The sequence below is a fragment of the Leopardus geoffroyi genome, chromosome D2 (assembly GCF_018350155.1).
Source record: "Leopardus geoffroyi isolate Oge1 chromosome D2, O.geoffroyi_Oge1_pat1.0, whole genome shotgun sequence".
In the NCBI taxonomy this organism is placed as follows: Eukaryota; Metazoa; Chordata; class Mammalia; order Carnivora; family Felidae; genus Leopardus; species Leopardus geoffroyi.
Window position 1 is genome coordinate 73338047 of NC_059334.1, and position 12883 is coordinate 73350929.

The window sequence follows — 12883 nt, forward strand, 5'->3', positions numbered from 1 at the left end:
CTGAAGGTGTGCTTCAGCATGCTGCCTTAATGGAGTAGTACCCAATTTCTGAGTTTGGAATTCAGGCACTCTCCTGGATGAAGGGGCTTGGAAAATGCTCTATAAGCAGTTCTTTCGAAAACTGTTTTTACAACAGCCTCCTTCCTCCCAGGGCGAACGTGGGTGGATCCTGGGAGGCAGCTTCCCTCTGAGCTCATGAGCTGGCAGCCGGAGCCGGGTAGATTAAATCCCAGGAGCCCACTGGCAGCCTCTTCATGCTGGGAGTAGCTGGGCCCATCACGCAGGCCCCTAGGCCCCTTGGCCGCCTGGTCCACAGCTCTGCAGGGAGGCTTCTGGGGGAGCCCAGGAGCAGCCTGGGTGGGAGGCCTGGAGGCTCAGCACTTCTGCTAAGGGAAGACACCCCTCACGGCTCGTTTCTCCCAGAGCAGGGGAAATAAACTCACTCCAAGCAGGAGAGCGTTATGCAGAGGAAACGCTAGGTGTAGCCAAGATTTGGGTTTTTTTTGTTTTTGTTTTATGAGACCGAAACAACAGTAGGTGCTAGAAAACACTCCGCAATATGCAGCAATGGTAGAAACGTCACACAGATCATAAACCAAATACCACAAATAACATGCAGCACCAAGGTCATTTTCTTAAACAAAAGGCTCAGGAAATGGCATCGGTGCTGCCACAGTCATTGGGATTCAGCACACGTGCTGAGGGCTCAGTGGCGACGAGTCTGGCATTGGCGGTCTGATCTGCATCCTGCTCTGTTACCACCCTTCCTGGAGCTCCCCCCGGCTCAAAGTCCACACGGGAAGCCTGATGGGGGTTACATATAAATGCTGCCACCCACTCCGGTCGTCCGGCAAAAGTCTCCTTTGAAATGTCACCTGTGGGTTACTCGTTCAGCACGCCGGGTGGGTGAAAAACATTCCACAGAAGAATGTGAGGGTGCGGGGCCCTAAAGGCCATGGTCCTTGGATGGTGAGACCCGGGTCAAGAGCCTCAGTTAATGCTACCTCTGATAGTATCCTCAGGTCCCACCCCGAGGGCAGTGTTTCCTCGGGCAAATTAGCTTAAATGTCCAAGCATGGGACTTTGGTGGCAACGGCAGCCCCTTTTCATTGTTCTTGCATGGACTACCCAGGAGAGATTTGGTCCAATGTGGCTCTCCGCTCTTCCATTTCCCTATGTTGCTTATCATGCAGAGAAACCTGAGAAGACTCTCCAACACCTCCATTTCCCTTGTCGTCAAAAGGAAAGGGGGGCTTTGAGGCAGCCCTCATTTCCTGGACAGTGGTCCTCCCTCAGGGACGGTTTTGCCCTCCAAGGGACTTTGGCCATGTCCGGGAACATTTTCGGTTGTCACAATTAGGGAAAGGTGCTACTGGCATCTAGAAGATGAAGGCCAAGGGTGCTCCTAAACACCCTACAAGGCACAGGACAGCCCCCACCCTCCCCACGACAAAGAACTGAAAGACCAAAATGTCAATAGGCCAAGGTTGAGCAAGCCTGACCTGGGGGAACTGTTCAATTCACAGCCAAGAGATCACCAAACAATCCTTATCGAAATTTCCAAGATTGGCATAGAGGCGAGCAGCCCACCCTCTGCAAAGAATTCCAAGGAAGCAAGCGGTTTCCCATGAAGAAGCATCTGAATCTAAATTACATTTCAAAAGCACCACTTTGACAAGGACTCACCTTCTCTTATCCTTAAGCCTGCTGCACAGGTGGCAAAGCCTTACAAGCTACCAAGCCCAGAAAAACCACTGAAAATAGGACCCAGAAAGCAGTGCAAAACCCAGCCTGGCCCTTCAGGGCACTGCCCCAGAAGATGGGACAGAGGGGACCAGGGGGATCCAAGTGCCAGAAGCTACACAAAGCTCACAGATGAGAAAGACTCGACTGGCACCTCCTCAGAGCTCGGCGGTACACCAAGCACACCTCACGGGTGGGATCACATTGAATCCTTGTAACATCCCAGAAGGCTCTACCACCATCATCCCCATTTCATGGATGAGGAAGTTGAGACAAAGAGGCTAAGTAGTTTTCCCAAGGATTCACGGCTGGTAAGTGGTGAACTGAGCCCACGTTCAAAATTTCGACTCCAGCTTTCTTGTGAGGAGTTTCACTGTTTGGCCCCAGAATTAAAATTAGAATCTGACTAGCTTTTGTTCCTGGTTTCTGAGATACCTTTACATTCCTGGAAGTTCTGGGAGGATCTTTGGTATGGGAGGATCTTTGGTATTCATTGAGCCCTGTGGATCACCCCTGAGTTTATGGTAATGAGATGACTCAGAAAGGGGGCTGGTCACCAGAAAGACCAACTAGGTTGGGGCTTTGAATCACGTGAGGTCAGTCCAACCTGCCGACCTCCAGGGACCGGAGAGGGGCAGAAGACTGCATTCAATCACATGTCCAATGGCTCAATCAATCATGCCTATGTAATGAAACCCCAATTAAAACTCTGGTCCCTGAAACCCCATGGAGCTTCCTGGGTGGCGAATGCATCAGTGCGCAGGGAGGGTGATGTGTTTGATCCCGCAGGGAAAAGCACGAAAGTTCTCTTTTTGGAGACTCTCCCAGACCTCAGCCTACATATCTCTGCATTTGGCTAGTCCTGCTTTGTATCCTTTATAATAAAACTGTAATCATCAGTAATAGTGCTTTTCTGAGTTCTGAGTCGTTCTAGTGAATTGAACCTGAGGAGTCATGGGAACCCCTGAATTTGTGGCTGGTCGGTCAGAAGTGCAGGTGGCCTGGGGATCCCTGAAACATGGCTGGCATATGAAGTAAGGGCAGTCTTGTTGGGGGCTGTGCCCTTTAACCTCTGGAGTCTGTGCTGACTCCGAGAGCCAGCGTCAGAATTGAGTTGCTCTAGGGACACCAGTTGGTGTCAGGATAGGTGTCATTTCCTTTCTTTATGCCAGTTTATGAGCCAGTCTGGCATCTCCATCTGCCAGATGTTCAACAAGAATCTAGGAACTGATTTTAATCTATACTGAGTGAATAATGTTATCCGGAAACAAAGAGGTAAAGTGCAGTGATTTAGGTAATGTAGTGTAGCCATTTAAAACACACAGAAGGGGAAGGTGCTACCTTTCCATTTCTCCTCTCCTGCTCAAGTCTCTCTGTGTCTCAGGCTCCTTGTCTGAAAAAATGGGAACAACAGTACTGACCTCATGAAGTTACTGTGGGGACTGAGTGACTGTATATACATATAATGTGCTGAGGAAAGTACTCGACTCATGGGAAGAGCTTATGCACATTTGCTTTATTAATACCCAACCATAAAAAAGGAGGCGATGCATGTTATCAAAGCAAATAGTTCTGGGTTCTGTCACATTAGATGGTTTATCATGTTTCTCCAAGTAGGGTCTGGGAGACCACTGGTGTATATGACACTATTTAGGTGGCATTACAAACACTGTTTATTGTTTTAATTTTAATATTTACGATTATAGAGGATGAGCACACTGATTTGCATATATTTCAGGTATGTTAACAGTTTCGGATGAGTCTAAAAATGACAGTGTTGACAGAAGTACGCATATCTAGTTTAAACATAAATATTAAGCAACTAACATACAGGCAGAACGCAGATATGGGAAAGACTCAAAGTCCTGGTCTCGGAGGCAAAGAGGTGGGGCTTGTTCTCAAAACACTATCTTTCCTGCCACTAAGACTGTTTGCTGTTTACAGGTGTGTCCCCTCTTCCCAGTGTCAGCAACTGGTTAGAGAGACGTGGCAATGGCCCCTGGCAGACAGTCCCACTCTGGTACCCAGAACGGACCGAGATCCGACTATTGTCACGGCCCCAGTCACGCTGCCAAGAAGCTGGCTGTTAGGATGACACGCCCAGGACAGTCCTTCTGGGCATGGTGAGATGGAGTTTGGAACAGTTGTAACCCCTCAAGACCTCGTCCTTTTTTTTTTTTTTTTTTTTAATTGCCTTTTGGTTTCCCTTCCTCCTTGTCCTGCCGTCCCAAGAACACCTGCACTTCCCTCCTTCCTTAGGACTTTCTACAACGGCCAATTCTTAGAACTGGCTGGTTATCACTCAGTTCAAACGGTTCTTAGAAATTAAGAAAGCACAATCTAAAAAGATCCATCTTTTCTGCTTCACGGCCTCCCCGCCACTGGGAAGAGCCCTTCCTTTATGGCCCCAGGGTCCAGAGTCAAAGCTCTTGCACATCTCATCAATCACAAGGGTTGGACAGCTGGGCCCTTTGCGTCTGGGCACCGGCTTTTCAATCTTCACAGCAGACCAGAGCAGCAGGTGATATTGTATAGCAGGCATTCAGAGGAGGTAGGAAACGTGCCCCAGGTCACACAGCAATAAGAACTGAACCAGGGTTCTCACTCGGGTGCATCTGACCCCAGCTCATGCTCTCCCTGGCAAGTCAACTCCAAGGCTGTCAAGCACGGGTTAAAGGAAAGTACCAAGGAGGTGCACGCGGGGTGGCTCTGCCCCCTGGGATCGGTGGATGAGCGTCCCCATGCCAGGGGTCTCGTGTGGAAATAACCACCTCCCTCTTTCCCTTTCCAGCTTCCTGCCCTCCCACCAACCATCCTGTGTGAAATCCCACCACCCTGGCCTTGTCTCGAGTGCCTCTTCTCCGGTGGAAGATTAACAGGACGCCAAAGCACCCCATCGCTCTGCTAGCATAAATTGCAAGAAAAACATTTAGAATATTGATTAAGTGCTTCATGCTCGAAGATTTAAATTTACCTCCTGTACTTCCAGGATTAGCTGACATAATGGGGTCAGTCTGCTGGCACAAATGATTTACAGAACACCCATTGGCAGCTTTCCTTTTAAAACTCAACACTTAAAATTTTCACTTGGTCACAGCCAGAGGATCCCTGGGTATTTAGCAGGTTTGGATAATTGCCTTCCCACCACCACATCTAGACTTTCGGGGGGTTGGCCCTGGAAGCGTTTCGAAATCACTTCCGGTCTGGTGTCACCCTATCAGGTACGAAGGGACGGACGTTGTTGAGGCGATGAGGCACTGAGGCAGAGGAGGGGTAGGGCACGCTATTCTTCCAGGATGGGAAGTCTTTCTTCAGACATAGATCATTTTCAATATTCTAATAGTCAATATTCTAATTAAATGTTTCAATACTCTAATATGGAGGAGTGTAATGGATAGGCAAATCTTGCCTGCCCTCTGTCCCTCTCAGCAACCTGTAAACATCCTACATCCCTACAAGCACCCAGACCATTTCTATAGGCTTCAAACTGTACTCTCTGAAGAGAAGGAACTGGAGGGAGTAAGGGAGGCCAGCGAGATATCGATGTGGATTCCAGTCCAGTGGATGCTGCAGATTTTCTCCTCCAGGAAAGATGCCCACCTCAAGGCCTTTGCTCCCATGGCCCACTGAGGGCCAGCAGTGTCCCTGTTGTGGGACCCTTAGGGTTAGTGTGGTCCAACCACCAAGGCAGATGATGGGTTATTGTGGGGAAGGGGACAGCCGGCCTCTGCACTGGTGGTTTTAGCAGTAAGCATCCTCACCAAGGCTACCCGTGGGACTGTGCTCAAATCTCTTCTATGACTGAGAAAGCTGCATTGCTGGTTCTTTCCAAGAATGCTGCCTTAAAAGTCCCGCTAGGGAGAGGGGAGGAGCCCTACTTGAGATCTGTCTGCAACCTCTGGTCTTCCATGTCTCCCCACACACGTTTTCTTTGGCTCACAAAAAAAAACTGACTTTGGTTGTGGCTTGTGCTGTTCACCAGAGCCTTCTAACTGGTCACAGCTATTCCACACCAACCCTGCTGGCCATGGATCCGAGTGTGTGCCCCCCAAATCTACCAGGCTTTCTCCCGTCACATCTCTTTCGTGGGGAAAGAGTGGCAGGGGCAGAGACAGCAAAATTTTCCCCGGGGTCCTCAGCTGCAGCCAAGAGGAGGTATCAACCTGTTTGACCATGGCATCCAAGACCTACAAATGCCACTTTAAGGGGTCTTCACTTTAAGCTTCCAGACTTAAGTAGTGAACAATGATGCCAAGTAGGGATTTTTCCAATGCTTACTTACATCTCCCAAAGATATTTACTTTAAATAAGCGACAAGCACAGTCCATTTGGTTTAAATATCCTGAGCTTTTTCTAGCTAGCAGACCACTCAAGTGCACGTAAGATGAAATAATTGGTAGAATTTTTAATCTTCTTTTGTTTTTCATGTGACCACTTTGTACAAGTCAAAGGGATATGCCAACAATAGCACAGCCTGCGTCACACTTGTTACTAATATGACTGCCAATTAATCCTGACATGGGAGCTTGGCGGGTTACCCAAAACCTGGCATTTTATCACCTCAGGGGGTTAGCACTTGGACATTTCTATGACATTTTATTCCAATCAATCAACTTTCCTTTTTTAAAGGCGAGCCTTTCATAGGAACTGCAGACGAGTCCTGTATGCCCCACACCCAAGGCCACCCATTCCTCCAAAAGAATTGCACTTGGTTTGTTGATAATTGCACTTTGAAGCCGACTTTTGAAAATGTTTATTCTTATTTCTTCCTTTCCGAGGGGGAAATCTATCTCAAATGTTAAGACAGAAACTCAAGTCCCCAAGAGTTTTCTCATATTATTGTATATTTTAAAATATTACAAGAGGGTGCCTCTCAAGGGAAGTGAACTTTAGAGCTGCCAAAGATAGTTGACTTTCTCCAAATCTGTTACCAATGGATCCCAAGCTGGTTTAAGTCAGTTCTATTCTGAGTAATGACACATGCGGCTGGGACAAACGCCATTCTAAGATATTTCTAGGACCCCCGGCAAATGGTAATTTATCTGGAGACAGCCAGGCAGGCCAAAGAAGGACAGATGGAGAGAATGAGTCTCTTGGGAGTGATACTCCAAAGCGAGAGTCCTAAATCAGTGCCAGGGACCACGTTCTCGAGCCGAAGGCTCGTCTCCTATCACTCACTCGTCTCCTATCCTCTGGCCTCCAATGATTCTTTCAACTGTTGTTAGTATAGGTCATTCTAAAGACATCACCAAGCTGCAAAAACTTTTACTGGCAAACTTTCAGTCTCTCGCCTATTTCCTGTCTCCTGGAATTGCACAAAGAATCCCAACCTAAAGCAGGAACTTTGCGTTTTCCTTATTATTTGAATAGCTGCCTTCAGGAAGCATGGGGGGGTCATAACTCCTCTGTCAAAACCAGCTTCTCCTCGCCAACTTTTCTGTTCCCCCAACCAAGCTTGACTGAGGTATAACTGACGAATGAAAACTGTATATATTTAAGGAATACCAAGTGATGTTTTGATGCATGTATCCATGATGAAAGGTTTATCACAATCAAGCTAATAAACATAGTGTCTGTCACCTGATGTGGTTACCACTTTGGGTGGAGAGTGAGAACAATTAAGATCTGCTCCCTTGGCAAGTTCCAAGTATACAGTACAGTATGGTTAGCCATCGTCACCATACTGTATATGAGAGCTGCAGATCCCATCCATCCACCTAACTGCAACCTGTACCCTTTGACCAGCACCCCTATATTCCCCCACCACCCAGCACCTGGTAACAACCATTCTACTCTGCTTTAAAAGCCTGATGTTTTTAGATCCTACATGTAAGTGAGGTCGGGAACCTGGAGGACTTTATGCTAAGTGAAATAAGTCAACTGCAGAAAGACAAATACTGCATAACTTCCTTTTCTGGTTTTTACTTCCTCCTTTCTGTCCATTCCTAATTCAAAGAAAGAGCCCGGGTTGTCCAAGCTCATGGAATAAGGCAGAAGGACACTGGCTTTGGGTCCAAAATCCCAGCCCTTCCAAAGAAGTACTACGTGATTCTGGTTAAGTCGCTAGCCTTTCCCTGCCTCAGTTGACCCATTTGGAAAAGGAAAGGACGTCTGCAAGCAAGGCACAACACCACCCTCCATCTGCCGTCAAGGGACCCAGTGGCCAACTGACTCGGGATGAGGCATCGCATGGGACATTTTTAAAGCACCATTCTGGAGTGTTCGTTCCGCCCCAGGGACTGAAGCATTACCCCCATTAATCCCCTCGACTCTCGCAGCTTGGTCAGCCTTGAGTTTTGTAGAGGAAGAAGCTGAGGCTTGGAGAAGCCATGATGTCGGTGAGGATAAGAGCCTGGGTCTGAACACAAGCTTGGCTGCAGAGCCCATGCCCTTGCTCCCTGCCTCACATGTGCTAAAACAGGCTCAAGGAGGTCATTGTCTTTGGAAGAAAGGTGAGGTGTGGTGGAACCTGAAGGGCTCCCTGGAAGTGAAATACGGCTTAGCTCCAAGGCATGTGGATTCTGTGTGTGTGGCACAGGGTAGAGAAGTTGGGCAGCCTGCTCAATCCTCGGTAGTCCCACACTTCCATCTCCCCTCTGCTGAGAAGTTAAATGGCGGCCTTGACATAAACATCACACTCTAATTTTACTTTGCCCTCTATTTAGGAAGCAGACTTCCTATCACTGATACAGGGGAAGGAAAGGCGCTGTTTCTTGGGAACAGGGCGCACGTGTCCCCTGATGTTGCCAGGGCAACCTTGCAGCGGCACAGAGCCCTCCTTGTAGGGAGGGGTGGCTGGGCAGATCTGTGTCGGTGGCAAAACACTGTGTAGCCAAGGCACGCAAGCACCAGAGGAAGCAGAAGTCAGTCGCCATGTTCTTGGTGGGGGGCGGGGGGAGCAGGGGACAGGAAAGTGGGGAGAATGCCTCCTTATGGCTAACAGAGTCGTCTCTCGTGGAGGAAACTAGTTTCATGGAGTTGCCAACGATGGCTATTCTTCTGAAATGTCCTCTGTGAATTCGGTCTGACCTTCCCAAAATGTTGACAAGCGGCATCTTGTCCATTGTTTGTTAAGTTCACTGAGGAGAGAAATGTTTTGAGTACCCAACTCCACGAAGTTTCCCAAACACGGAAAGAGCTCAATAAACTGGATAAATGCTGCATCTGCGGTCATGCTCTGTGCACTCGGACACGTGCAGAAAAGAACCCGGTCACGCTGTGGCCAGAGCTTGTCTCTTCTACCAGCCGGGAATCTTCTCTGGCCCACTATTATCACTGAATGACAACAGGGCCCTATCCCTCATCTGGCCGCTTGTCTTTCCTGAAGCTAGAATCTGAGTGGACCCAACAAGAACCGAAGGCTGACCTAGGAGGAAGCGGGACGCTGAGCACTGGCTGGAGGGACTTTGTGCGAGCCACCTCCCCTTCCTGAGCCTGAGGCCTCCGCCGCAAGACGGGGCAGTTAGATGCTATAATATTCTCCAATCCTCCTCCCACTTCTGGCAGTTTCTGCACAGTGCTCTGGAGATTGGACATACTCAGGAAATGCTTTGGAAGCATGAAGAACATCTGGTAGACCCTAGGCTGCACGGCTTCCTTGCCTGCCTTCTCCTTAGTGCCGTGTGTGAGTGTGTCTGAGTGTGTCCGAGGGGGCATGTTCGCGGGGAGGACATAGGAGGACAGGGCAGAGACCCAGAGTCACTGAATGAAATGTAGCATATCCAAGAAGAAGAGAGGAGACGTTGTGGGAGAGAAGACAGCAAGCAAATCAGAAGCAAAAACACTGCCCCAGTGGTCTATAGGGAACAAAGGGGATTGTGGGTCAGGGAGGTATTGGTAAAAGAAGGTTTCTGGTGAACATTCTGGTGAGCCTTATCCTTGGTGGCAGCAGGGTAGGGAGAGAGAAGGGAGGGTATACTGCAGGGACAAGCGTGAAGTGATATCACAGGGCCTCGCACGTGACCCCTTCCCCAGCATGGCAGGAAGCAGACATTATCATGGGGTCACCACTACCCCCCCAAATACAGGAAGAACCACGAAAGCAACAGGAGTCTCCTAGATCCCCAGCACCAGTTCTGTGACACAAACTCCGTAGGCTCCAGCAAAAGTGTTACCTCACCAAGCCCTGGTGTCCTCAAGTGCAAGAACGAGGCTAGCGATAATACTATTAGTCTTCCACAACCCTCAGGAGGATGGCGTCCAATAAGGTAAAATGTGTGAAAATATTTCGCAAACATATAAATATGCAACGTCTTGCTAAATAGCTGAGTACTCGTTACTACAAAAAAAATCAATAAAAAGGAAAATAAACCCTCTGTTTCGACTAAAGGCAGGAAAGCACTGTTAGCATGCCATTGTGGGTCTGCCCTTGTAGATCTGGATTAACCCCAAGGAAATCTCTCAGCCATTCTCCCTGGCCTCTATTCACACGAGAGGCTTCGTAGGGTAGCTCCACATGGCTCCTCCTACTTTGGAAAAGCATTTTCTTCTGCTTCTGGAAGAATGAAGCCATACAGGACTCTAAGTTGGAGTTAACACCTCCCTAGCGACACTGTCTCTGGCTCACCTTCAGACAGAATTAAGTACTCCACGTTGGGTTTAAGTGCCAGCAATGGCGACAACCCCAAGAATACCTTCTCTTTCAATACGCTGCTGCTTCGTAGAGAACACAGAATGAGTGTAATACACAAATCAGTACCCGACTCAACTGTTCCACTCACTCCACAGACACAAAGCTTAAAGATTCATCTGCCTAACCCCCTCATTTTACAGGTGAGGACACCAAGGCCAACTACGGGTACCTGGACCAAAGTCACACTCCCAGGAAATGGGCATCCGTTCCAGAATCCACCTTTCTCCCCACTCTGTGACACTTCACAATCTCCATTTATCGAGGTTATAATGCACTTTTAAGATTCAAACCCGAGCAGCCCTCCATCATCAGCCATCTATCTTTAAATGCAGTGTAGGAAATCGGTCCGTGTTTCCCCCCCCCCCCGCCCCCCCAGAAGCGAGCTCCAGCTGGGAGTTTGGGCTCGGCTCTTACCTGCAGATTTGCACAAGGTGGTAAAACATGAGTGGGGATCTCATTCTCCGACCCTGCAGGTCCCAGGGGTTTGTTCTTGACCCGGAAGGCTGTGGTGGTGGTGGCAGTGGTGGTCTGAACTGGGAGGGCTGGCTGCCACACGGTCACATCGGAGCCATTGCCAAAGGCTTGAATTGCATTTTCTGCAGTAAAACAGGAGGAAATCCAATTTCAAAGTCAAGCAGCAAATGTAACAGACAGGATACACGAAGCCAGAGAGGCACGCTAGAAATTCTGATTGCAGTATTGGACTTCTCTGAACAAAACCCATCCATCCATCCACCCTACACATGCTGGGAGCCAGCCATCAGGTCAGGTGCTCAAAAATCAATTCATTCATTACACACTGCGACGGACACTTAGGTACGTTCAACGTGCAACAAATATTGCTCCTATTTACGTACCAGGTGCTGAGCAAGATGCTTGCCCTGAAATGCTCATCACTTTGAAACCCAGCCTCGAACCTGTATTTTGGGATCCCCATCACTGTCCCATCTTTCAAGAACATCCTCGCGCACTCTTAAAATTCTATCGAAACGCAAACTAGTTGGTGCTTTTTTGGAAAAAGTAACATTTCCTTAATTATGAGACTGAGGCAACTTGGTGGCATCCACACTAATTTGGCAGGCAGTGAAATCACACAGCGAAAACTGTGATTGCTTACCACCACGGAGCACCCTATACACTCTGCGAGCAGCCTCTGTGAGCCAGGCACTGCTCAGAGTACGGATGGAACCAGTTTCTTTAAAAGAAAATTCTACCCCAAATCTCATCAATATATAGTGAAAATTTAAGTAAGATTATTTTTTTCCCTTTCCGCTCCCAGTCTTCCAAACAAAATCTGCATAATTAGGTAGGAGCAGCCCTGCTTAAATGAAAAGTTTAAAATGTAGAACTTTAAAAGCTTATTACAATTGCATGGGATTAGATTGTTTTTATGGCAAGAGTAAATTGGTTGTGTGTTGTTCCCCTCCCCACAATGAATTAAAAACAGTTTTTAATCAGGTCCTCGGGGATTTGGCCTGGCTTTAGGAATTTTTTATTTCATATTCATTGTGTAAGAAATCAAACTCCCCCATTTGAGACCTGAATGTGCAAATTGTTAATATATGACTCCTTGCTGGCATTTTTTTCGATATACCAGACAGAATAATTGAAGCCTAATCTTCCTCTTAGAAGTGACATTTTGTTCTAAAATTGTTATCCTTTAAGTTCAGGCAAACTGGAAGCTTGTTTTCCAAAACTTTATGTTTTTTTAGGCTGTAAGAAACAGCTTCGAATGAATATAAATACCTTTTATGCTCCTAGCCGTGTTACACGGCTTACTGGCTCGGTAGAATGCAGAGACAGAGAGACGCAGCGGACTGATTGCCTCGAATAACCCAGAACAACCAGCACCACAAAGCGCACAACCCTCCTTTCTCTCATGTGGATTCAAGAGACCCCTTCCCAATTATTGGAACCACCTGTGCTTTCCGGGGTGTTTGCCTTGCACTTGGGGAGTTGGTTCACTTGCTCATTCATTTACTTGAATGGAATGTGAATGGAATGTGTACGAAGTGCCAGGAGCTGCTCTGTGCTAAACATGCAGCAGTGAACATCCGTGATGGCAACAAAAGACAAGAGTCCGTGCCCTCACGGGGGTCCCATGCGGATTGCAGAGGCATGTAAGTGACATATGCAATACATTCCGTGATGAGAAATGCTTGGAGGCGATGACGCAGGAGTAGGGCATGACTCCTGATTTCGGCACAGGTTTGTGAATTCAAGCCCCACATCGGGTTCTGTGCTGATGGTGCGGAGCCTGTTTCGGATTCTCTCTCTCTGTCTCTCTCTCTCTCTGTCTCTCTCTCTCTCTCTCTGTCTCTGTCTCTCTCTCTCTCTCTCAAAATTAAGAAACTTAAAAAGAAAAGAAGCAGCAGTAAGAATGGAATGGGGAACCGCAGTTCGGATACAGTGGTCCAGGAGGTGAAAGTAGCTTCTGGAGAAAGACCCGAGTGACAGTAACTGCTAACTTACCTCCACCGCAAGCTCATTCTTCTCTCTCTTCCCCTC

The 12883-nt window shown here is 48.0% G+C and overlaps 1 protein-coding gene across 5 annotated transcripts in view; it reads right to left on the minus strand.

The window, feature by feature from the left end:
• GFRA1 (GDNF family receptor alpha 1) overlaps positions 1-12883 on the minus strand; it is a 213931-nt gene that overhangs the window by 18237 nt on the left and 182811 nt on the right. For all 5 annotated transcript variants that reach the window (XM_045439065.1, XM_045439067.1, XM_045439063.1 and 2 more), the window contains one exon: positions 10790-10971. In XM_045439065.1, the coding sequence (XP_045295021.1) occupies positions 10790-10971 (182 nt within the window). The remainder of the gene's footprint in view (positions 1-10789; positions 10972-12883) is intronic.